The sequence below is a fragment of the Podarcis raffonei genome, chromosome 17, assembly GCF_027172205.1.
Source record: "Podarcis raffonei isolate rPodRaf1 chromosome 17, rPodRaf1.pri, whole genome shotgun sequence".
Lineage (NCBI taxonomy): Eukaryota > Metazoa > Chordata > Lepidosauria > Squamata > Lacertidae > Podarcis > Podarcis raffonei.
Window position 1 is genome coordinate 22,799,099 of NC_070618.1, and position 25,360 is coordinate 22,824,458.

The 25,360-nt window shown below is 45.1% G+C and overlaps 1 protein-coding gene across 1 annotated transcript in view; it reads left to right on the plus strand.

Annotated features, from left to right (window-relative positions):
• Positions 1-7,699: 7,699 nt before the first annotated feature.
• The window catches only part of SVEP1 (sushi, von Willebrand factor type A, EGF and pentraxin domain containing 1), a 128,201-nt gene continuing 110,540 nt past the window's right edge, over positions 7,700-25,360 (plus strand). The window contains exons 1-2 of the mRNA XM_053372176.1: positions 7,700-8,617; positions 22,166-22,421. Coding sequence (XP_053228151.1) covers positions 8,105-8,617; positions 22,166-22,421 — 769 coding nt within the window. The 5' untranslated portion in view covers positions 7,700-8,104. The remainder of the gene's footprint in view (positions 8,618-22,165; positions 22,422-25,360) is intronic.

Here is a 25,360-nt window from a genome sequence, read left to right on the forward strand (position 1 = left end):
GTTGTTGTTTTTGCCATTCTGAAGTGATCCTCATTCACTCCCCCCCCCCCCCCCCGCAGTTAACTGAAGCCAGATGGCACCATTTTAATAGGCATTGCCATGTTTAGGCACTAAGTATGAAGATGTGAAAAGCAACCCATAGCAATTCTGGTACCGGGGAAGTGAGTCACAAACTCATTTGCATTTTAGGAATTACACTCCATAATTTCTCTGGAGTGCCGTTTCAAAACAGATTCGACATCCTCTTTGCAACCCAGAACAAACTGGTATTTTAAGGTCTGTACTACTTTTTGTGGCTTTGAACACATCAAGTCCATTCCCCCCCCCCCCACTGTAAAATTAAGCTCCAGATAAATGCACTTGATATCGTGACTGAAAATAACCTCTCCTCGCATGCAAGAACAAGCTTGCAGTTATGCAATTTTCATTGGCATAGAAAGGAAATGGGAGGTCTCCGGTTAATTTGATGACTACTTTAATTAAAGGGACGCGGGTGGCCACAGAAGGACTGGTGCCCACAGAGCCTAGGACTTGCTGATCAGAAGGTCGGCGGTTCGAATCCCCCTGACGGGGTGAGCTCCCGTGGCACAGTCCCTGCTCCTGCCAACCTAGCAGTTTGAAAGCACGTCAAAGTGCAAGTAGATAAATAGGTACTGCTCCGGCGGGAAGATAAATGGCGTTTCCGTGCGCTGCTCTGGTTCGTCAGAAGTGGCTTAGTCATGCTGGCGACATGACCCGGAAGCTGTACGCCAGCTCCCTCGGCCAATAAAGCGAGACGAGCGCCACAACCCCAGATTCGGCCACGACTGGATCTAATGGTTTACCTTTACCTTTACTTTAATTAAATTACAAAGCAATAACAAACCTAGACAGCATCTTAAAAAGCAGAGACATCACCTTGCCAACAAAGGTCCGTCTAGTTAAACTATGGTTTTCCCAGTAGTGATGTATGGAAGTGAGAGCTGGACCATAAAGAAGGCTGATCACCGAAGAATTGATGCTTTTGAATTATGGTGCTGGAGGAGACTCTTGAGAGTCCCATGGACTGCAAGAAGATCAGACCTATCCATTCTGAAGGAAATCAGCCCTGAGTGCTCACTGGAAGGATAGATCCTGAAGCTGAGGCTCCAAGACTTTGGCCACCTCATGAGAAGAGTAGACTCCCTGGAAAAGACCCTGATGCTGGGAAAGATGGAGGGCACAAGGAGAGGGGGACGACAGAGGACGAGAAGGTTGGACAGTGTTCTCGAAGCTACAAACATGAGTTTGACCAAGCTGCCAAGTAGTTGTTCAGCTTTGTTTGCAACCTCCCCCCCCCCCCCGAATTTTTTGAAATTCGCCAAAAAATCTACACTTCTGACATGGCTTGTCGCATGCCTGGGTTTTTGGTGGGTGAATCCTGGCTATGTCCCTGAAATTCCAGATGTATGGCAACCCTAATATCCCACCTTTTCTCCCAAGGAGCTCAAGTTCTTCATGCTTTAAGTCCCTGACACCCCACTTTCTCTTTTCAAAAACAACCTTATAATATGGTAGATTAGCCTGAAAGATGTTGACTGGCCCAAGGTCACCCAGTGAGCTTAAGGGCTGAGTGGGGATTTCAGCCAGTGGTCTCCCAGGACTTAGTCTACCACACTAACTACTACAGCACTCTGGCTTAGACATGCCAGTCTCCAAATATAGAGTAACACAGTATGCCAACCCTAAATGTTTCTGATTGGAAGTAGGTCCCATGGCTTCTAGTGAAATTTGCTTCTATGTAGGTGGGACGCGGGTGGTGCTGCGGTCTAAAACCAGTGAGCCTCTTGGGCTTGCCTATCAGAAGGTGGCGGTTCAAATCCCCGTGACAGGGTGAGCTCCCATTGCTCGGTCCCAGCTCCTGCCAACCTAGCAGTTTGAAAGCACGCCAAAAAGTGCAAGTAGATAAATAGGTACCGCTCCGGTGGGAAGGTAAACGGCATTTCCTAGCGCTGCTCTGGTTTTGCCAGAAGCGGCTTAGTCATGCTGGCCACATGACCTGGAAAGCTGCCTGCGGACAAACACCGGTACCCTCGGCCTGTAAAGCAAGATGAGTGCCGCAACCTGAGTCGTCTGCAACTGGAATTAACTGTCAGGGGTCCTTTACCTTTAAGTGAGCTCTGGAACTTAGCTTTTAAGATTACTTTCTGGATTGAGGATTTTTCTAGTGTCACCATACTGATTTATTGCACCCAAGATATGCAAGGGAATCTGGAATTTAATGCAAAGCATGATTGGAGTGGTGGGGGGGAGAATTCAGTGCAATTGGAAGAATTTAGAAAATAAAGTATTCAAGATCTGTTATTTAGATGTACGTCCAGTGGGTTAAAAGTCATTATTTTTTCATATCATTATCCTCTCCCAACTTCTAGTTTGGCTTTTTTCCAAAATGCATAGAGCCAAAGTATACTGCTGTACAAAAATCTGATATTAAACAGTTGAGTGCCTAAACATGTGTAACTAAATCGGTGTGCCTGAATGACGTTGGCAAAGTTTGACAATGACACTATTGCTGAAGTCAAATTGCAAATGATGGGGGTAGATCTGTGTGTTTAAATCTGATTCTGAGCCAATCACTAAGAAACCAGGGGGGTTTATTTATTAAAAGTATTTTGGGTCGCCTTTCACAGTAATTACCCTCTCAAGGCTGATTGTAATATAGAAAATATCATTAAAATGTGTAAGATAAAATCAAGTCATTTTAGACAAAACAAATTGTCATTAGATAAAACCGTATCATTATGCCCAGCTATAAAAAAATTTAAAAAATAATTTCAGCTGAAGCATCCTAACACCATCAAGAAAAAGCAAGGTAGAATACTTGAGCTTTTATAGTCCACTTAAAAACTTGAATTGAAAGGAAAGACCATATCTCAATGTGTAGCGTTCTAAAGATGTGGAGCCATCACCGAAAAGGCCCTCTCTAGTGAGTGCCATCCTAATTGATGTTATTTGTGGGCATTCAAAGATGGTCTCTGCAGTGGATTTCAATACAAGGGCAACTTGATGTAGGTGTAAGTAGTCCTTCCAGTAACCGGGTCCTGAAGTGGGGGGGGGGGACCAGCTCTTTAAGTTGAGTGCAAAAAAATACGCCAGTTGTGACGTTAACATATGAGAGTGCTGGAGGTGAAATAGTTAAACAAGTTACCCAATCAGAACCTGGGGGGTGGAGTCAGAGGGACTATAAAACCAGCTTGGGGGGGGCAAAGGGGGAGTTCATAGGCAGTTGGGTGGTTGGTTAGAGTGGGAGTGAATGGGGATAGAGTCTGTGGGGAGGTTGAGTTAGTGTAGCGAAATAAGCTGAGTCAGGAACAGTTAGGAGCTAGGAAGACAAGTAAATATCTGAGAGGTGGTTTAGTGAGTGAGAGCAGGTAGCGGAAGTTATAGGTCTGGATAGGCACCCCATGATTGTAATTGACCGATACCGTTTATGAAACCACCCGCTTGTTAAACTGCAATAAATAAACAGAAGTTTATGTTCCAATTTAAATCTGACTGGACTCAGTATGGTACCAGGTAGGGCCTGGGTGGTGGCAGTGAGAAATAAAGTGGTGGCACAGGGATCAATAGACGTTGAAACGTCCGGGGACCCTGTGTGATCGCCACACCAGTAACCAGTGCAATTGCTACAATATCGGCATTACATATTCAGACCTCCTGTCTCCCACCAACATTTAGATGGCAAACATTTTGTACCAGTTGAACATGAAGTGCACTGTAGTAGCCTAGTCTGGATCTTATTAGCACATGAGTAACTGAAGCAAGTTATACTTAAAGAGCAAAATGGGCACATGGATGAAGGATACAGAGGAAAAGGTCAAGGTAAAGGATCCCTGGATGGTTAAGTGCAGTCAAAGGCAACTATGGGGTTGTGGCACTCATCTCTGCTTTCAGGCTGAGGGAGCCGGCGTTTGTCCACAGACAGCTTTCTGGGTCATGTGGCCAGCATGACTAAACCACTTGTGGTGCAACGGGACACCATGGCAGAAAACAGAGTGCACAGAAACGCCGTTTACCTTCCCGTCGCAGTGGTACCTATTTATCTACTTGTGCTGGTGTGCTTTCGAACTGCTAGGTTGGCAGAAGCTGAGACAGAGCAACAGGAGCTCACCCCGTCGTGGGGATTCAAACCACCGACCTTCTGATCAGCAAGCCCAAGAGGCTCAGTGGTTTAGACCACAGTACCTCCTTCCACCCACAACTTACCTCCTTGCTAACTTCTGGCAGCTGCAGGAAAAGTGACGTCATTAGACAATGAGCAATAAAGTAAGTCATGGGAAAGTTAAGGGCTCATTCCCTCATCACTCATTCCCCAATTTCAATGTGAACAGGGTAGATTTACAAACACAAAGATCTGCATCTTTGAGTATACCACCCATGCTGAACTAATGTAAATCACCGGAGTGTTGTTTGAAATAGTGACCAACAGGGGTATCGGCACATTTTCAAACACCGTCAAGAAGAAGGCCAGGCACACGAATTCCTCCCTTAAAAAAGCAACATTTCTCCCTCTTCTCTTTTAACTGCCTTGGCGTTTTCTTTGTTTCCAAGCCATGCCTTTGTGACACTGAAGTTGACAATCTTAGTGGAATTCCTCCTTCCTTAATCCTCCGGAATCATGCGTTCTGTTTTGCAATTGAATCTATTTTTAAAGGATAAATTGCCTTTGCCCTAACTAATCATGCATATACATATAAATTATATTTTGTCTTACGGCCCACTGAGCCATCAACCTTTTGACACACAGCGTCCTATTGGGCTGAAAAGGGAAGAACTGGATGTGCGATGACAGTAGGATCAGCGGGGCGAGAATCCCGTCACTCGGCAAAATGTGAATTTTCATTAATCTCTGTATGAGGAGGATTAATGTATAATTGTCTCCTAGATTTTTCAGCTTTGCACATGTGCGGAGGTTGCTGAGATTAAAATAAACTGCCACATTTTCACAGTTAGCGGTTCTCAGCACTAGAACTGTCACGTCCTGACAGTAAGCGGTTTCAGAACATGTAGTTATAATGAGTGAAACAGTTTAATAATGTTGTAGGGCAACATGTATTTCATCTGGCTAATAAAATGGCCTAGTCAACTGGGAACTCCTGAGCAACCTCTGCAAAAATGCAGTTGTAGAAAAGCATCTTAAGGCTGAATACAGATGATAGCTTTTCAGAGACCTGGAGGCTGTATTGTACAGCAGCCATTGTCTGTAGAAGAAAACATTAATTCCTCTGTGTGTGTGTGTCTCATGCCATCTTCATAGTGGTTGCGCAGGTTTTCTTAATTCATTAAACAGGGGAAAAAGTCCAGAGGCTTGATCAGTAAGTACTCTGGCAACAGACATGTGCATTTTGGTGTGATGTTCACTGCTGCCTATGAGTGCCCAGGTATGGGATGTGGGTGGCGCTGTGGTCTAAACCACTGAGCCTCTTGGGCTTGCTGATTGGAAGGCTGGCGGTTCGAATCCCCGCAACGGGGTGAGCTCCTGTTGTTCAGTCCCTGCTCCTGCCAACCTAGCAGTTCAAAAGCATGTCAAAGTGCAAGTAGATCAATAGGTACCACTCCAGCGGGAAGGTAAAAGCATTTCCATGCACTCTGGTTCTCGTCACGGTGTTCCGTTGCTCCAGAAGTGATTTAGTCATGCTGGCCACATGACCCAGAGAAGCTGTCTGCAGGCAAACGCTGGCTTCCTTGGCCTGAAACTGAAATGAGTGCCGCAACCCCATAGTCACCTTTGACTGGACTTAATCATCAAGGGGTCCTTTACCTTTCCCCCCCTTTTTTCTTTTAGCACATATACTGCATATCCCTGCATATACTTTTAGGTAAGATTAAACATTTTGCTGGTTTAGAACGTGTAAAAGGATGGAGACATACCAACAAACACGCCTTTAAAAGAAAATAAATATTTTCTACAGAAATTATCTAGACCCAAAGCTGCTTACAATCTGGTCCAGTCAATTTTGCCATTCTATCATATGTCTGAGACTAAAGAAAGAGGCTGCGTTTAGGCCACGCTTTCCTTCCACCCAAAATCCTTTCCCTCACTGCATATACCAGCCTTAGACTTTGGGCTGAGAGTTACAGGCCAAAACATCTGGAGGGCAGTAGGTTAAGGAAGATGGATAAACAAGTTATCACTGAGAAATCAGTCAAGGAGTATCTCCACCCTCGTCGTCCAGCCTGGACACTGAAGCCCAGCTCCAAGGGCCTTTTGGTGGTTCCCTCACTGCAAAAAGTGAAGGGAACAGGGAACAGGGAACCAGACAGAGGGCCTTCTCAGTAGTGGCACCCACCCTGTGGAACACCCTCCCATCAGATGTCAAGGAAATAAAAACTACAGTCAAACCTTGGTTTCCAAATGCTTCCGTTTTGGAACGTTTCATCTCCCAAACGCAGCAAACCCGGAAGCAAGTGTTCTGGTTTTTGAAAGTTTTTCGGAAGCTGAGAGTCTGACGCAGCTTCTGCTTGATTGCAGGAAGCTCCTGCAGCCAATCAGAAGCCATGCCTCGGTTGTCGAAAATTTCGGAAGCCGAACGGGCTTCCGGAATGGAGTACGTTCGACAACCAAGATTTGATTGTATCTGCCTTTTAGAAAACAGCTGAAGGCGGTACCTTGGGGGGTTGGACTAGATAACCCTTGGGCTCCTTTCCAACTATACAATTCTATGACTCTGGCTCAAATGCAACTTTTTTGAAGTTTGAGAAACCCTTATAGGAGCAGTTCAAGCTGCACTGGGGTTTATTTCTTTTTGGCTGATCACTGAACTGATCTAGTGCCCAGATCAAGGGAAGTTATAGTCCCACTCTATTCTGCCTTGGTCAGACCACACCTGGAATACTGTATCCATTTATATGGGCACCACAATTGAAGAAGGATGTTGACAAGCTGGAAAGTGTGCAGATGAGGGCAACCAAGATGATCAAGGGCCTTATGAGGAATGGTCGAAGGAGCTGGGTATGTTTAGCCTGGAAAAGAGGAGACTCAGAGGAGATAGGAGACCAGCTCTGGAGGGTAGGACTCGAACCCATGGCTTCAAGTTACAAGAGAGGAGATTCTGACTAAACACCAGGAAGAATTTTCTGACAGTAAGGGCTGTTTGACTTTGGAACGGACTTCCCTCGGGAAGTTGTGGACTCTCCTTCCTTGGAGGGTTTTAAGCAGAGATTGGATGGCCATCTGACCTGGATGCTGTGGCTGAGATTCCTGCCTTGTTTGGGGTTGGACTAAATGAGCATCAGGGGTCCCTCCCAACTCTATGATTTGATGATTCCTTGGAGGTTTTCGAGGAGATGTTGGCTGGCCATCTGTCCTGGATGCTTTAGCCGAGATTCCTGCCTTGCAGGGGGGAATTGGACTAGACCGTTCCAGCTCTACAACCCAATGTTCTGGGACTTGCCTTCCTTTGAAATAAGGGACCTGGGAAAACACTGGGCGAGATAGGAGGCTTCCTGGAAGCGGGAGGTGGCGTCCCCCGCTCCAGCCAAGCACACACTCCCCCCCCCAACCGGCCACCCCCCCTCCCGGGTCTCCCGCTGCGCCTGCTGCTACAAAGTGTTTCCAATTACCGTGGCACTCGTGGTATCTGGATGCATCCCTCGAGCCCGGCATCCTCTCGCCGCCCCTCTCTCTCTCCCTCCCTCCCTCCCCTCCGTCCGGCGCTGCCTGCCAGACATATGGGATCAATCAGAGCTTAAGCCTCGGTGCCGATGTGTTTGCGCCGCCGGGAATGTTGACAGCCTGGCAGACACCGACGGCGCTCGGGTGACAAGGAATCCGGAGTCAGCCGCGACTTGAGCGAAGGGGAGGAGCAGGAGGAGGACCGAGCTTCCTCTCTCTTTCTCGCCGGTGCCCCCTTCTTCCTCCTTTTCAGAAACACGTCGGGGAAGGGCTTGAGGGACGGCAGCGCTTTCCTTCTTCCTCGCAGTCAGAGGCTAGACGCCGCTGCCGAGCGCGCCCAGGGCTCTCTATCTCTCCACGTGCGCTCTCAAAAAAGAAAGGGCTTCGCGCGCGAGAGAGGGGAGAAACTCGAGGGGGCGTCCGACGCGCGCAGCTGGGGGGGGGGAGGCGATCCGAGTTGGACCCGGGGGGATGTGGCCCCTGCTGGCAGTGTACTTGTGGGGCGGCGCGTCGCTGGTGTGGGGCTGGGCGCCGCCGCAGCCGCTCAGCCTCTCCCGCCCCGTCGACTTGAGCTCCCTGGCTGCGCGCTCTGCGTCGCCCTCGCCGGCGACGACGGAGGGCAAAGTGGAGAAGCTGGGCCGGGCTTTCAAGCGACAAGTGCGGCGCCTGAGGGAGCGGAGCGGGAGCCTGGAGCTGGTCTTCCTCGTGGACGAGTCGTCGAGCGTGGGCCAGGCCAACTTCCGCAGCGAGCTGCGCTTCGTCAAGAAGCTGCTGTCCGACTTCCCCGTGGTGCCCACGGCCACGCGCGTCGCCCTCGTCACCTTCTCGTCCAAGAACAACGTGGTGCCGAGAGTCGACTACATCTCGCCCGCGACGGCGCGGGCTCGGCAGCAGCACAAGTGCGCCTTGCTCGGCAGGGAGATCCCGGCCATCGGCTACCGAGGGGGCGGCACCTACACCAAGGGCGCCTTCCAGCAAGCGGCGGTGAGTGGCGGGCGTAACGTCGGAACGCGCAGGGTGGGTGCCAACGTGGTGCCCTCCAGCAGGGAGGGTGACTTGAATGTAATGTTAGGGGGCAGGTAAGCCCCGTCCTTTGGGAAAGATGGAGGGCACAAGGAGAAGGGGACGACAGAGGGCGAGTTGGTTGGACAGTGTTCTGGAAGCTACCAGCATGAGTTTGACCAAACTGCGGGAGGCAGTGGAAGACAGGAGTGCCTGGCGTGCTCTGGTCCAGGGGGTCACGAAGAGTCGGACACGACTAAACGACTAAACAACAACAAGACCCCCTCCTGCGTAATCAATCACATGTCCGGCACACCACACCATTTGAATGACAATGCCCATAATTGATTTAATATACATTTTTTGGCCCCATCAAAGATTTCATTGGGGGCCCCAGAGGTGCCAACTTGAGTAAAATATTGGGAGGCCCAAGTAAGCCCCGGCAGCATTCTTGACCACTCTTTGAATGGCGATACCTGGTGCTTTTTGCCCCAGGGGGTACTCAATGGTACCCGGGACTGGAACCTCCTTTTTTGTTGTTAGAAGAAGTGTGGCACCTATTTTTCTAGAAAAATAGCACTGCCGATGCCCATCAACTTGAGGGAAGGAGGGAGCCCTCAAATATTTTAGATGCAGCGAAGAGACCTTGGCTCCTTGGAGTTAGATGTTCTGCTCAAAGACAAAGCATCTGCATTGCAAGCAGAAGAGTCCAGGGTCAGTCCCTGACATCTCCAGTGCAGATAGCTCAGCTGGTGGAGCATGAGAACTGTAGAGTTGGAAGAGGCCACAAGGATCATCTAGCCCCAAACCCTGCAATGCAGGAAACTTTTGCTCAGTGTGGGGCTCAGGGCCAGATTTCGGTTTGATGAGGCCCTAAGCTACTGAAGGTAATGGGGCCCTTTATATGTCCAGCTGTCCTTTGTCAAAAACAAATTGTCGCTGTTTTTTGTGTTGAATATATGCTATATGGTAATTTATGGACCTAATAGGTATCTCAAGCCATTTGCACATGTTGCCATGCAACCAGAATGTAGGCACCCTATATATAAAAGGTAAAGGGACCCCTGACCATTAGGTCCAGTCGCAGACAACACTGGGGTTGCAGCGCTCATCTCACTTTATTGGCCAAGGGAGCCGGCGTACAGCTTCCGGGTCATGTGGCCAGCATGACTAAGCCACTTCTGGCAAAACCAGAGCAGCGCACGGAAACGCCATTTACCTTCCCGCCAGAGCGGTACCTATTTATCTACTTGAACTTGATGTGCTTTCGAACTGCTAGGTTGGCAGGAGCCAGGGACCCAGCAACGGGAGCTCACCCTGTCGCGGGGATTCGAACCACTGACCTTCTGATCGGCAAGCCCTAGGCTCTGTGGTTTAACCCACAGCGCCACCCACGTCCACCCAATGAAATGAGCAAACCTGAGATATTTTAGGGAGCAGGCTAGCAGACGGGGCCCATGACTTACATCATAGGAGCCTACACAACACAAAACACTCTTGTTGTATGCAGGCTTTATTTTATTTGTTTTTTATCTTCTATTTTGGAAATGTACATCCAGGTGTTTTTTTCCCTTTAATTTTTTTTTGGGGCCCCCAAGAAGCTATGGCTTGCTTAGCTTATACATAAATCCGGCACTGGTGGGGCTCAAACCCACGCCCCTGAGATTAAGAGTCTCAGACTCTACCGACTGAGCTACGGTCAAGGGTAGAATAGGCCAATGAGATTGGGCAGGCCAATGGTCTTATTCGGTACAAGGCAGCTCCCCATATTTCTAAAGGGGTTAGAGCGCGAGACTCTTAAGCTCAGAGTTGTGTGTTGGAGCCGCACATTGGACAAAAGATTCCTGCATTGCAGGAGGGGTTGGAATACATGACCCTCATGCATAGGAGACAGCCCTTAGGGTCTGAGGTCCCTTTGCCCCCCTCCCCATAAAATATTTGAGGGAGGGGGGGCCAAGGTTGATGGACATTAAAATGGTGTGCATGTGCTACATCATATGACTGATTTTATGGGGTGGGCCTTACCTTTATGTTCCCTCCACGTAAACATTTTTATAGGGATACATTAAATTTGACAAAAGTACCGTAAGTGTTTAGTTCTCTGATGCTTGCATTATGGGCCCCCCAAGACCTTCAAAAATCTTGAATTTCAAATTTTTTTGAAGTTGAGTCCCAACGATTTCCAAATTTGGGACACGTATCTTCAGAATGCACACACCACAAAATCTGAGCAACATGCACACCAGGAATTGCGTATATTACCTTCATTCTATATTTGTGGTGGCGACTGGTACTGAACATACAGCTCACTCTGGCACCAATTCAGTTGCAGAAGCCTTTTAGCAGGCAAAGCCAAGTTGCTTACAGAAGGTACTCAAGTAACAGCAATAAGTTTTGAACAAAACTTGTGTCAGTGAAATTTGCTGACTTCCAACGGGAAACATTGTTACCTCCAAAATGAATACTTTCAGCACACATAGGCAAATAAACACATCTACACTACCAAACACCTATGTAGCTTTGATATGTACATAGAGATGTAGTGTCACATGCAATTTCAGGGTGAAACTAGGCTTCATTTCACCCAGGTCAAAGACCCAGTGTGGCACCCGCCTTGCGCATTTGCATACACACGAATACAGGATGGGGGCCTCAATGGCGCCCCTCTGGAGGCTTCACCTGGGCAAAAACCAACTAGCTCTCTTCCCGCCTCCCCACCCCCGGTAGCTAGGGCACTGATGTGGGGCTGGGTGATACCAGCTTTTCAACACCACAATGTATTGCCACCCAAACATTGTGATATAGTGGTAAAGGTAAAGGGACCCCTGACTGTTAGGTCCAGTCGTGGCTGACTCTGGGATTGCGGCGCTCATCTCGCTTTATTGGCCGACGGAGCCGGCGTACAGCTTCCAGGTCATGTGGGCAGCATGACTAAGCTGCTTCTGGCAAACCAGAGCAGCGCACGGAAATGCCGTTTACCTTCCCGCCGGAGCAGTACCTATTTATGTACTTGCACTTTGACATGCTTTCGAACTGCTAGGTTGGCAGGAGCAGGGACCGAGCAACAGGAGCTCACCCTGTTGCGGGGATTCGAACCGCCAACCTTCTGATCGGCAAGTCCTAGGCTTTGTGGTTTGACCCACAGTGCCACCCGCGTCCCTTGGTTCAAATGCCAATTCACCCTCTTGATATACAGTGGTACCTTGGTTCTCGAACATAATCTGTTCTGGAAGTCCACTCAACTTCTGAAACGTTCGAAAACCAAGGCGCAGCTTCCTATTGGCTGCAGGAGCTTCCTGCATGCAAGTGGAAGCCGCGTCGGATGTTCAGCTTCCAAAAAGCGTTCGAAAACCGGAACACCTACTTCCGGGTTTTCAGCATCCGGGAGCCGATTTGTTCATCAACTAAGCCATTTGAGAACTAAGGTTCCACTGTATAGTGTTACATTGCGATATTGAAAAGTGGCCCCCGTGGCAGTTTATTTCCTAAAAAAAGGTCAACAACTGTGGTTGGCCCTTTGGTCGGCCCTCACGGCCCTTCACTTCATCAAATCTGGCCCTTTTTGAAAAAAGTTTGGACACCACTGTAATTCTTTACTTTGTCATCGCTGTTGTGTTTCTTCCTGTTTAGAATGCACCATTTCATATTTTTAAAAGAATATGTAAAGAGGTAGAGCCATCATCATTACAAGTATTCTTAAGCCAATCCTGCTAGTGTTTTTAATTGTTTGCAATTGTATAAATTTACCCCAGTCTTTTTGGAAAGCTTGATCGCACTGTTTTCAGATTTTCCCGGTCAGCTTCGCCAGCTCTGCATATTCCATCCTCTTCGTCTGCCGCTCTTCAGTTGTTGGTAGTTACTGTTGCTTCCACTTCTGGGCTAATAAAGTCCTTGCTGCATCAAGGTTTTTTGGGGGGAGGGGGGTTAAGAAAATGATTCCCAGGATTATCAACACTGAATGAATAGGAATCGGTTAAAACACTCAGATCATGAAATTACATCGATACATACTTAGGACAGCATCTAACCCGTTTTTTGAGCCTCAGAGTTGTCAAATTGTCATTTTCACCATAGTAATGAGAGTTACCTGTTTTAGCATGTAATATTATTTCTATGTTTAGATGCATTTCTCTTGCCTAACGCGTTAACAGCTGTAATAATTCAACACACGTTAACCACTTCGTAAGAGCCTTTATTTATTGAGGAAAGCTATGATCACATGTACTACAGTCAAACCTCGGTTGTCGAACGTAATCCATTCCGGAAGACCATTCGACTTCCGAAACGTTCGTCAACCGAAAACTGAAAGTGGAAGCCTCGATACAATAGAGAAATTCAAAATGGAAGCCGCGTAGCATGTTCGGCTTCTGAAAACCACAGGAGTTACTTCCGGGTTTTCAGCGTTCGGGAACGGAAACGTTCCAAAATGGAGGCGTTCGGGAACCAAGGTTTGACTGTAACCATTTTCCTGACAGCTTGTGGTACTATAAAGAATAACAAATTCATTATGGTGTATGCTTTTGTGGCCTGGAGCCTACTTCATCACATATATAATATACACAGTGTATATCATAGAAGATCTCTGGAAATCTGCATGGCATTTGTCATGTGGTAAAGTGGAATGTGGCAGCTTTTATTTAAGAAATGACTCTTTAGGTATTTGTATAACGCCTTTCATGTAACATCCCAAGGTGGCTCAAACATAAAAAATACAACAATCCACTAAGCAGGTGAAGAAATTGAATCAGGGTTCAGTAGCAATCTTGATACTGTTCTGTCATCTCAAAAGTGTAAGGTAAAGCTAAGGCTTTTATTTGCTCTGTGAGACAGAAATTATTCACAGTCTCTTGCTTGGGGGCATTAAAATTATCCTATTTTTATGCGGCAACTTAATCATGTTCCTTTAAAAAAAATATCCTCTGTAACATGTCCTACACAAATACATTTATTATTAACGATGTGCATAAAATATAGGGCAAAGTTAAATACTTTCATGTCTCACTCAAATCAGTAGAGCTTAACCTAGCTGCATATCCCACACACTTAACTGGGAGCAAGTCCCATTGAACTCAGAGGGGCTTACTTCTGAGTAAACATGGATTGCACTGTTGCTTAATGTTGCCTGGATCAGGTCCAGGGAGTTTTGTATGAAAAAGGTAAAAAAAAAATTGTTTATGTTAACGTAGGAACTTTTTTTTATTTAAGCAGGAATAAGTAAGAGGTAATGAATTTTTTTTTTATAATTTATGTTTGAATGATGCATTTCCCAATTCAAATATATATTATTATTGTTATTATTTATTAAATTTGCATGCCGTCCTGTACCCGCAGGTCTCAGGGTGGTTCAAATATAAAAATCATCACTTACTTGAATATAGATCTACTTGTAAAATGTCTTTCTTGCTTTCTACCTTAACACTAACAAAATTTGCAAGTAAATCCACAAATTTCAGGTGGGTATGGCTGCCATTGAATGCGAGCTTAGTAGGGAGTCAGTCCTGTTGAGGTCTGTGGGGTCTAATTCTACGTGAATATGCTCAGTAGTGCTGCATAAGAGCATTTATGACACCACTATCTTGTCTGCTTATTTCTCTTATGCTGAAATTCTGTGCACACTTTCCTGGGAGTAAGCCACATGCTTGAACACTGTGCTCCTTACTTCTGAGTGAACGTGCATAGGATTCTGCTGCTTGTATTCACAATGGTTCAAAATGGTCCAATTCCACCCATACAGCTCTGCAGTTCTTGATGCAAAGGAGTGCATGCAATTCACGAAGTGGCTAAGTGGCTAATTTTTAAAATAAAAACACACACACCCCAAAAAAGTTTTTTTTGAAGACTGACAAATTTATTATGACATAAGGCTATATGGACGCGGGTGGCGCTGTGGGTTAAACCACAGAGCCTAGGACTTGCCGATCAGAAACTCAGGGGTTCGAATCCCCATGACGGGGTGAGCTCCCATTGCTCGGTCCCTGCTCCTGCCAACCTAGCAGTTTGAAAGCACGTCAAAGTGCAAGTAGATAAATAGGTACCGCTCTGGTGGGAAGGTAAACGGTGTTTTCGTGCACTGCTCTGGTTCGCCAGAAGCGGCTTAGTCCTGCTGGCCACATGACCCGGAAGCTGTATGCCGGCTCCCTCGGCCAATAAAGCGAGATGAGAGCCGCAATCCCAGAGTCGGCCACGACTGGACCTAATGGTCAGTGGTCCCTTTACCTCTTTAAGCCTCATTACGCGGGTGGTGCTGTGGGTTAAACCACAGAGTCTAGGACTTGCCGATCAGAAGGTCAGCGGTTCGAATCCCCGTGATGGGGTGAGCTCCCGTTGCTCAGTTCCTGCTCCTGCCAACCTAGCAGTTCAAAAGCACATCAAAGTGCAAGTAGATAAATAGATACCACTCCGGCGGGAAGGTAAACAGCGTTTCCGTGCGCTGCTCTGGTTCGCCAGAAGCGGCTTAGTCATGCTGGCCACATGACCCGGAAGCTGTACGCCGGTTCCCTTGGCCAATAAAGCGAGATGAGCGCTGCAACCCCAGAGTCGGCCATGACTGGACCTAATGGTCAGGGGTCCCTTTACCTTTAAGGCTATATCACAATAAATTTGTTAGTTTCCGTTGCTTTAACATTCCGTAGTTATAACTGCAGCAGACTTAACCCAACTATTCCTCTGGAATTATTTTTCAGTAACCTTTATTTCTTTGGGAATTTCTGTTGGTTTTTAGGAGCAAAGGGTAATTCATTCTTCATAGAACTACGTTGACTTATCAGCATATCAGAAAGCATCTTCCAGGGTACCAGAGACAGCAACCCCACTGTATATCATTGATCTTGTTCAATGCTCGGTGTATCTAAATAGATTTCAAATCCAGTTAGGAATATCCCAAGTGTTCTTTGCCCAGTGTGGTTAGGAGCAAGGAATTGGTCTGAATCCGTTTGGTATATTATCATAAGGTATAGCATTATCTCTAGGATATTTTGCCACTGATTCTTTTTAAATTCGTTTTAGTTACTGTTTCACAAATTCCATTTCAATAATCACACAGAACATCGGTATAAACATTAGCAATTGCAGTACAACATCTTTAGAGCTAGATAGAGCCTTTGCAGTCTAGAACAGTATCTCCAGAGGTATATAATCTACTCATTTCATCCTGACACCCATGGTCATAGATCTCTCAAAAAGAGAACTTGGAGGAATTGCCACTGATTTCAGTGTCACAAAGTTCAACACACTGGCCCAAATCCAAGACAGATTAGTCTCACTAAAGCCCCATTGAAATTAATGGGGCAGAAACTACCGTATATTTCGCTCTATAAGACACACCAGACCATATGACACACATAGTTTTTGGAGGAGGAAAACAAGAAAAAATATATTCTGAATCTCAGAAGCCAAAACAGCAAGAGGCATCGCTGCGCAGTGAAAGCAGCAATCCCTCTTGCTGTTCTGGCTTCTGGGATAGCTGCGCAGCCTGCATTCGCTCCATAAGACGCACACACATTTCCCCTTACTTTTTAGGAGGGAAAAAGTGAGTCTTATAGAGAAAAAAATACGGTAGCTGCAACTAAGCTGGCCTGTTGAATTCAGTGGACCATAAGCACAAATAATTTTGTCCTGATTTGGACCACTACTTATTTTAAATGTGATTTGTTATCATGATACAATTCCTCCCAACATAATCCATTGATCCACTAAAATGAGGATGCTAGAATCACCATCTTCTCATAATGAAGTATTGTGTGCTGTAGATTGACTCAGCCAGATATAATTGGTTCTCTCTTGATATTTAATCTATCTCTTCCGTTTTCTAAGGGGCTCTTACCTTGTGAATCTTCTTGCCAGACAAATTGCAACTTGGAGATACAAACATTACTGTCCTGTCCTGGTAGGGATTATAGAAGACTTCTATTATGTTGAAATGCCATTACTGGAAAGAATAGAGGAACTTGCACTTCAATGTAACAACCACCTTTTTTCTCTTCTTGTGAGCTATTATGCCACTGTCCTCTATTTTTAAACACCATTGTATTACACCTATGCTCCTTGTGGTTCCTTTGTGATATTTATCCTTTACGCCTAACTTTAATTATTCACTCATCTTCACTTGCTTCCCCAAATCTAAAAATAATTATTTCATTACTTTTACACAGAAAGACTCAAATCCTTTTTTTCAAGAGGCTCTCCGAAATATACCCGAAATCTTTATGGGAGTGCATTATAGACTATTGATATGTAAACTGTTGTTCCTCTGGAACAAAAGGACAACTGGTGTGGTAGGAGCTCTGGAGTATTGTAGCCGTAACCCATTGACTTATGGTCAAAAGGCCACAAATCAATCCAAGCCCCATTGAATTTAAAGGAGCTTTCTCTCAGAAAAGTGGTCATAGGAGACCCACAAGTCTTCTGACTAGAAATGAATAGAATTCTGCTGCAGAAGGCCTTATTCCTGGCCTGCAAAGTTTAGAACGCATATTCTACGTTTAATGGATGTCTTGCATTTTATAAAGCCGAGTCAGCCAGTTTGAATAGCCCCTGATAGTCACTCACCCAAGATTGAGCAGGAGCTTTGTGGCTGAATGGAACTTTCAACCCAGACTTCCTGGGCCAAGTCCAATATTCCGTCCACTACACTGCATGTCCACCTGGGGTAATGCCAATGCAGTAGTGCTATGTTTAAGGTGATAATACATTAGGGCTGGTCAATATTTGGTTTTTAGCATTCGTGATATATCACCAGCTGAACTGAAATAAGGATGGAGCTATGGAGAGGCATTGGCTGGCTGCATGGTTTTTCCTGCATTTTGATTTTTGCTGGCACCTGCTCTTTGATCTTAGCTGAAATCAACAATGCAAAGTTATTCCATCCAGACGTTAGAAGGAAGGACAAGCTTTTGGCTGTCTTAACTACCCAAGTTCAATACCGTGGTACCTTGGTTCTCAAACTTAATCTGTTCGGGAAGTCCATTCCAAAACCAAAGCATTCCAAAACCAAGGCATGCTTTCCCATAGAAAGTAATGCAAAATGGATCAATCCATTCCAGACTTTTAAAAACAAGCCCTCAAACAGCAATTTAACATGAATTTTACTATCTAACGAGACCATTGTTCCATAAAATGAAAGCGATAAACAAAGTACTGCAGTCACAGAGTCAATCAATCAGTAGCTGAACTGGGTTCCACACAGTCGCAAAAACAAAACAAAAAAGCCGCAAAAACAAAAACAAAAACATAAAATAAATAGCAAAAACAGACTGACCTCAGCGGAACTCTCAAAATGGAAGTGTGGCACTCAAAACAGAAGCGTAACACTCAAACTGTAGCACGTTCAGCTTCCGAAAATAGTTCGCAAACTGGAACGCTTACTTCCAGGTTTGCAGTGTTTGGGTTCCAAGTTGTTTGAGTACCAAGGCGTTTGAGAACCAGGGTAGCACTGTATTTGTAAGGTAGAGCAAAGGAGATGAAAATTAATTAATGCAAATGAGTATTCAGGTTAGTCACTGCTCTGTGATTTATGATACAGTTACAGCCTAGTTTTCTGTGCTTAGTTATCCACCTTTGTTTTAAAATACAATTTTAATTTGAAGACTCCTTGGTGTTGCTCTTTCAAGAGATCTCTTGCTAGAGATCAAGAATAGCCACTGAGTTGTTTTATCTCCTGCTCTCTGGGACGTGCAATTACTCCCTGTGATAGAAGAAACAAAGGCAGTCATATTACTGTTGCTGGCTGTGCTGAAGGAAGGAATGCAATTAGTTATCTTTACTTAGCGGTGCGAGAAAGAAAAATAGCTAAGTTTTTCCTAGTGGAGTGAAGAAAAACATTTACTGAAAAAGCAGACTTTGAACTGACAGGTTAATCAATTACAAAGTGTTAAGAGACCTAATTGCACGGTTAATTCTAAGAGAGTTTAAGGAATTTTTTACAATCACTTTGGACCAGATTTCAAAGTTTGCTTCAGCATTTTACTATTTAAGATTTATGGGGCACATTCACCCTAAATTCTTCTACCGTGGAGTGTGTTTTCTTCCAGTTGTAAGAGATCGAATACTTAGCCAGATAAACTCAAAAATATGTTAGTAATTGTATTATCTTGCATATCCTTGTTATCTCACTGGATTCAGGTACAAAAATACTTTGTCCCACATTGCCACAATGTAAATATATTCATTGTGTTAACCAGAGCCACTCTAATGTGGGTCCTTAGTTACTGTGGACATGTAAATAAACATTTCTTCCCCTTGGAACATTCCTTCACACCAAACACATTTCATGTTGCTGACATGTCCTTGGAAAAAATGACATGAAATTTAAGGGAAGGGGTGTATGAAATGATGGCTGATCTTCTCAACAGGAAAAAAATGGGGTTGGTAAACCTGTGGCCTTCTAGATGTTGTTTTAAAAAATGCATTGTTTTAATTAAAAAAGGAAAGAAAGAAACACCATATAAGGGTAACAACAGGATAATTTAAAGGAACTATTGGAAACTCAAGGCAGTAGAGACATAAGATGATCAGAGCCCCACTGAACTTGAAGCATGGGAAGTCCCAATAAAAAATTATAATTTGGCAGACTATTCGGACTATATGATATGTATTTGTATAATTTGGAATATTTAATGTGATTTGATTGGATTGTTAAAATGGAAAATTTAATAAAAATTATTTAAAAGAAAAGAAAAGAAAGAAACACCATATAAAATATAGGCGCCGTTCAGGTTTAATGGCAAAGGTAGGACTTTCTGGTATATGAAAAAGGAGTAACTAAGAACGTATTCTAATATTCTGTACTTCTAGTACAATATGAAGATTAGCAGAGGTTCGTCACACCCTAAGGTCTTGCTTGTGTTTTATGTGTTTTGGACATAGTAGTTTCAGCTGCAATATTGCAATGCTTGGAATGAAACCACAGTCTCTTGTTTTCCTTCGACACCCCCCACCCCACCCACCTTGTGGGTCCATTGTTTGGAGCCAATGGAGGACGGCCAGGACTGTCTGACTCTGAGGCAGCTGGGGCTATATTGGAATTTTCAGCTGAGGAAGTAACAAAACATGTGAACATGACCCGAAAGTTTAAAAATGCAGTGCATATATGTAATCTCTGTTGTTTATGAGAGGCATAATTAGGCCCCACAACGAGGTTGCCCACAGGTGACTCCTAAATGAACTTCTGGGCAAAACTTAGGATAAAGAGAAATTTTGTGTATCAGAATTTCAGGGGGCATAAACTACGTGGGGCCAAAACAGAGGAGGAGAACTTATGTTTTAACCTGGTTCTGTCCTCCCAAAGCAAAGGTGGCCTGTTTCTTAGAGCAGAAGGTGATAAATTATTCTGTTTCCTATCAAATTGTCTCCCCACATTCCAACTTGCTATTTCCTTTCTCCACAGCTGAGCAGCATCACTGAAAATGACCTCCAGTGGGGGGGGGAGCATTTGTGTGTGTGGCCCTCCTTAGGTTCTCCTTCTGTAGGAAGGACGCGGGTGACGCTGTGGTCTAAACCACTGAGCCTCTTGGACTTGCCGATCGGAAGTTTGGCAGTTCGAATCCTGGTGACGGGGTGAGCTCCTGTTGCTCTGTCCCAGCTCCTGCCAACCTAGCAGATCGAAAGCACACCAGTACAAGTAGATAAATAGGTACCACTGTGATGGGAAGGTAAACAGCGTTTCCGGGTGCTCTGGTTTCCGTTACGGTGTCTCGTTGCGCCAGAAGCAGTTTAGTCCTGCTGGCCACATTACCCGGAAAGCTGTCTGTGGACAAACGTCGGCTCCCTTGGCCTGAAAAGCGAGATGAGTGCCGCAACCCCATAGTCGCCTTTGACTGGACTTAACCTTTACCTTTTTTACCTCTCCTTCTGTGTAAAACCAGTACACAAGGGGAGAGAGTGGGAATGAGCAACTTAGCTCAGTCACCCTCCACGAGTTGGAGAGCAAACTTCTGAAGTGGGAGGGAACTCATGAAAGCTCTGTGCACAGTTTAGATATGGGTTCTGTTGTAAATAAAAAATATGCCCTTTTCCCTTATGGGGTATCCAAGAGCCCATATAGAGTCCTTACATAGGTTCCCTATTGGTAGGAGAAAATAACAGAGGCCAACCAGAGAATATTAAGAAGCAAAGCAGCTAGTAAGCTTGATCTTTATTAATCTGTTGCAACAGGGTGCTCCCATCACATGCAGGAAATGCTGTGCAAGGGCTTATAAAGACTTTTGAAATTCCCATCCTTTAGATCAAGACCACCCCCAGAAACTTTATGCATACATCACAGAAGGGGTGTAACCTAAGACCACCCCTCAGATACATCACAGAAAAGGTGGTCTTAAAACAGAAAGTTCAATATTGTTTTTCTCTTATCCTTGTTTATTTCCTGTCTGGCAGGTTACTTGATTGGATTGCCTGAGGAGCCTGGCCATTCTTTTGTAGTAATAAATACTTATTCAAACACCCTTAAGGCAGGATTTGTGAAGGAAAAGACAATGGGGAGGCTTTTCCACTTTGACCATGCAGAGAAACATTTGCTCAGTTTAGGAATCAAAATGGTTCCAGGTTGGCCTTCCTGCAGTGATCTATGTATGTGCAGTTATGAACATTGCCATATTTCTAAGACCATAAAATTCCTATTACAGTTCTGAATACTATAGGAATCTCCACAACCACAGGAGCGCCGCCGCCCCTTCAGAGGTTTCCACTGCAACTCTGTATGCTCCTGTTTTGGCTTTACACATAAGTAGACCTCCTGAAGAGGGCTTGTATGGTCCCCAAATGTTTTCCTACATATATACACAAATCACAGTTATATTGCATCAAGTTGTCCTTTTTCTGGATAGCTCAGTTGGCTAGAGCATGGTGCTGATAATGCCTAAGGTTGCAAGTTTGATCCCCGTAATGGACAGCTGCATCTTCCTGCATTGCAGGGGGCTGGACTAGATGATCCTCAGGGGTCCCTTCCAACCCTACAGTTCTATGATTCTACCCCATAATGCAGTGCATTTGTTCAGAGAACAGATCTAACTCAGCTGGCATCAGCAACAGTCATGCAACTTCACTTGATACTTCACCAAGCTAATCTAGTGTGATGCTCTTATGCCATCTACGGTAATCTAATATTTCAAGTCAGAGTTTTTTAAGGACTGATAAAAAATATTTGCAATTTCAGCTAGTGGTGAATGTCAGATCATTGTGTCTGGGTTTGCTTTTTTACAAAAGTGGGTGACTTCTCATTATAAGAAACTGCCTGTAAGACCTGTTGATAGCATCTGTATTATGCTATAATTGCATCTGTATTAAGCTATAATAGCATCTGTATTAAGGCTGAGTATAAGTGTGTGAACTGTGAGTCAGTAGTACTTGGCTTTTTAACCACGCTGGCTGCTGAAAGCTTGTTGATCTTACGGTCTTACTGCTGGGTGGTCCTGCAAAAGCTGCAGTTAAACAGTGTAACTAAAGGGAGTGCCCCCCTGGCTGAAAAGACCATGAGTAGGTCACCAGTTTGCTTGCACTTGGCCTTGAGATGCTATTCCCCTCCCCCCTTTCTTCCAGCAAATACTGCTTCACTCCCGTGCAAATGCTTCCAAGGTGATATTACTTATTACCGACGGCTATTCCAATGGAGGAGACCCCAGGCCCATTGCAGCGTCCTTGCGTGAATTTGGAGTCGAGATCTTCACGTTTGGGATATGGCAAGGCAACATTCGGGAGCTGAACGACATGGCGTCTCACCCGAAGGAGGAACATTGCTACCTGCTTCATAGTTTTGCAGAGTTTGAAGCATTGGCTCGCAGAGCCCTCCACGAAGGTACTTGCCTTCCAGTTGAATTTTGATAAAATGGAACACCTTCCACTTCACGTAGAATACTTTCATGGCATTCAGAAATATTGTCACCGCACTGAACTTCTGTTATTTATTTGAATTCTACATTAATAAGGAAATCCTGATCAAATCGTTGATCAACTAAAAATTCTGGCGCTGAAGGAAACCATCCTTTTAGATACACAAATGCAGTAATGCTAAACCCAAACATACAGAAAACAAGCGTGAGGCCTGTGAATGCCATTCTGAGCGTAAGATTTACCTTAACTCTGGGGTGGCTAGCTCTTTTTTTGGGTCAGACAATTAAGTATCCCTCTGAAGACCACATGCCAGCAACGGGTGTGGCCAGTTCACATTTATGCATGTGTAGAAGCCACTTGCCAGATAAAGTGAAGCTGCTATGATACCTCCCAGGCAGGTGGGTCGCTGTTGCTTACTGGGAGGGGGAAGGAGTGGAGCGCGAGGGGCTGGGGAGGTCGATGTAGTGCAAAGATGCTGGCAGGGACACCAAATTGTCTCTGCTAGTGCATTAACATGCCATCTACACTCTTTCCGAGCACAATTCAAAGTGTTGGTGCTGACCTTTAAAGCCCTAAACAGCCTCGGTCCAGTATACCTGAAGGAGTGTCTCCACCCCCATCGTTCAGCCCGGACACTGAGGTCCAGCTCCGAGGGTCTTCTGGCAGTTCCTTCACTGCAAGAAGTGAGGTTACAGGGAACCAGGCAGAGGGCCTTCTCGGTGGTGGCGCCCGCCCTGTGGAACGCCCTCACATCAGATGGCAAGGAAATAAACAACTATCTGACTTTTAGAAGACATCTGAAGGCAGCCCTGTTTAGGGAAGCTTTTAATGTTTGATGTTTTATCACATTATTATTATTATTATTATTATTATTATTATTATTATTATTCTGTTGGGAGCTGTCCAGAGTGGCTGGTAAAACCCAGCCAGATGGGTGGGGTATAAATAATATAATTAATATATTATTATTATTATTATTATTATTATTATTATTATTATTACTTCCACCTGTGGAGAAATTAGTGTTGCATCTTCTCCCTGCCTAGTGAGCCACTTCTGTGCACATCACACATTTAGATTCCACTTGCTTTAGCATTCAGGTCTATGCGTGCTCTTGTGTAATCAGCACCTTGAATAATAATTATAATTCAAAACAACAACGACGTCTGTACAGTGCTCACAAAACCAAATACTCTGGGTGGTATACTAATGTCCATAGGTCAGGAGCTGGGGACAGCCGATGCAATCCTAGTTGCATGTCAAGGTCCCCAAGCCACCCCACAAATAACACACAATTGATACATGATTTTTGTTTGAGGTTTTTGGCATAATTTTGGCCACAACTTTATTAAAATACATGAAATGTGAGTGGTTGCTTAGGCATTGGTTGCGACTATCTGACCCCACACGGGGTCAGATTGACATTCGTAGGCCTGTGAAGTCAGAAAGGGAAAACATTTTGGGGAGAGAGACAGAGCTGGGTACCATGACCTCACCTCTCCCCAAATGCTCCCAGGGGCTCTAGCCCCTTGACAGGGGTTCGGACAAGAGCGTGGTGAGCACCTGGATTCCTTTAATGGAATACCATTGCAGCAGCAGCATTGGAGGGGCAGGCACAGCCAATCCATACCCCTCCACCAACCAATTCATAAAACCAATGCCTAACCGCATCCTTACAAGTTGTGACGATTTGCTACGCAGTAGGCAAAAACCAAATGGCTCCAGCCAATCAGCCAAATGGACAAAATTCCTACCGGGCCCCTGCCCCAAGAGCAGACAACCCCATGACAGGCATAGCAAGGTCAAACGCAAAAAAACGCCCTAAAATTAGGGAGGGTGGGCGGATGATCCAATGTGCGCAGTGAAAAGAGGAAGCTCAACGCTGCGCACAGGGCATATAAAGACTATGACTGTCAATCACAAAATGGCAACATATAAATCTCTCCAGCAACAAGAAGGACTCAATTAAAATGGTGGCCAACCCTTTTCCTGCCCAGCAACAGTGGGTGTCTTGTTAGCCCCCACCGCAACACATGCTCTCCATGAAGGAGAACACACTTTACTCCTCCTCCACACGTTTCTTTCTACATATAGAATCATAGAATTGTAGAGTTGGGACGGCCATCTAGCCCAACCCCTGCGGTCTATGAAATGAGCATCTGCACAAGGCTCAAATTCAAGCCTTTGGGTGCTTTTGGAATTGCGCAGTCTTGAAATATATTTTATAAAAACAAACACTCCTGGGATTGCCTCTCCGACCACCGAAATCATTATTAAGCCACAACAAACATTTAGAGCACTGCCTATGATGTTCCTGTTGGGCCACTTGACTAAAAAGGGCTTTATCTGATTAACTTGGTAAGATATTCAGAGGGGTAACTCTTTGACTTCCTGTGCAAATTCAAACACTTCATGAATAGTCTATGGACTACTTCAACCTGCAAATGTTATTAAGTACTTTACAATGTACTGTCTGCCAGGAAAAGAATTACTGTTTAATAAGCTGATATCAAAGTTGATCACACCTTCTAAGAATCAGGCAGTGCTTTCTAAATAATGCTTTGAAACATGAAGCATCTTAAATTGCATCAGTTTTGCAAATTGTCAAACCAGACACCCCTAAGAGCCTCAGAATAAGTTTGTGAGTCGAGGACTGGCCACCCGCTTAAGGATAAGAAAGACACAAGGACGCCGTATATTAGGTTAATGGGCTAAAAAAAAGGCCACAACTTTATTGATTACAGCATGTGAGTGGTATTGGCTTAGGCACTGGATAAAACAACAGAGCGTGACTCCACCCCCTCAGGAAGGGGGGAGTCTATCAAGGGTTAACCACCGGTAGGAGGAGCTTGTTGATGCAAATACAACTGGAAGCTTCCCCTGATGTCACTGGGGGTCGTGCCA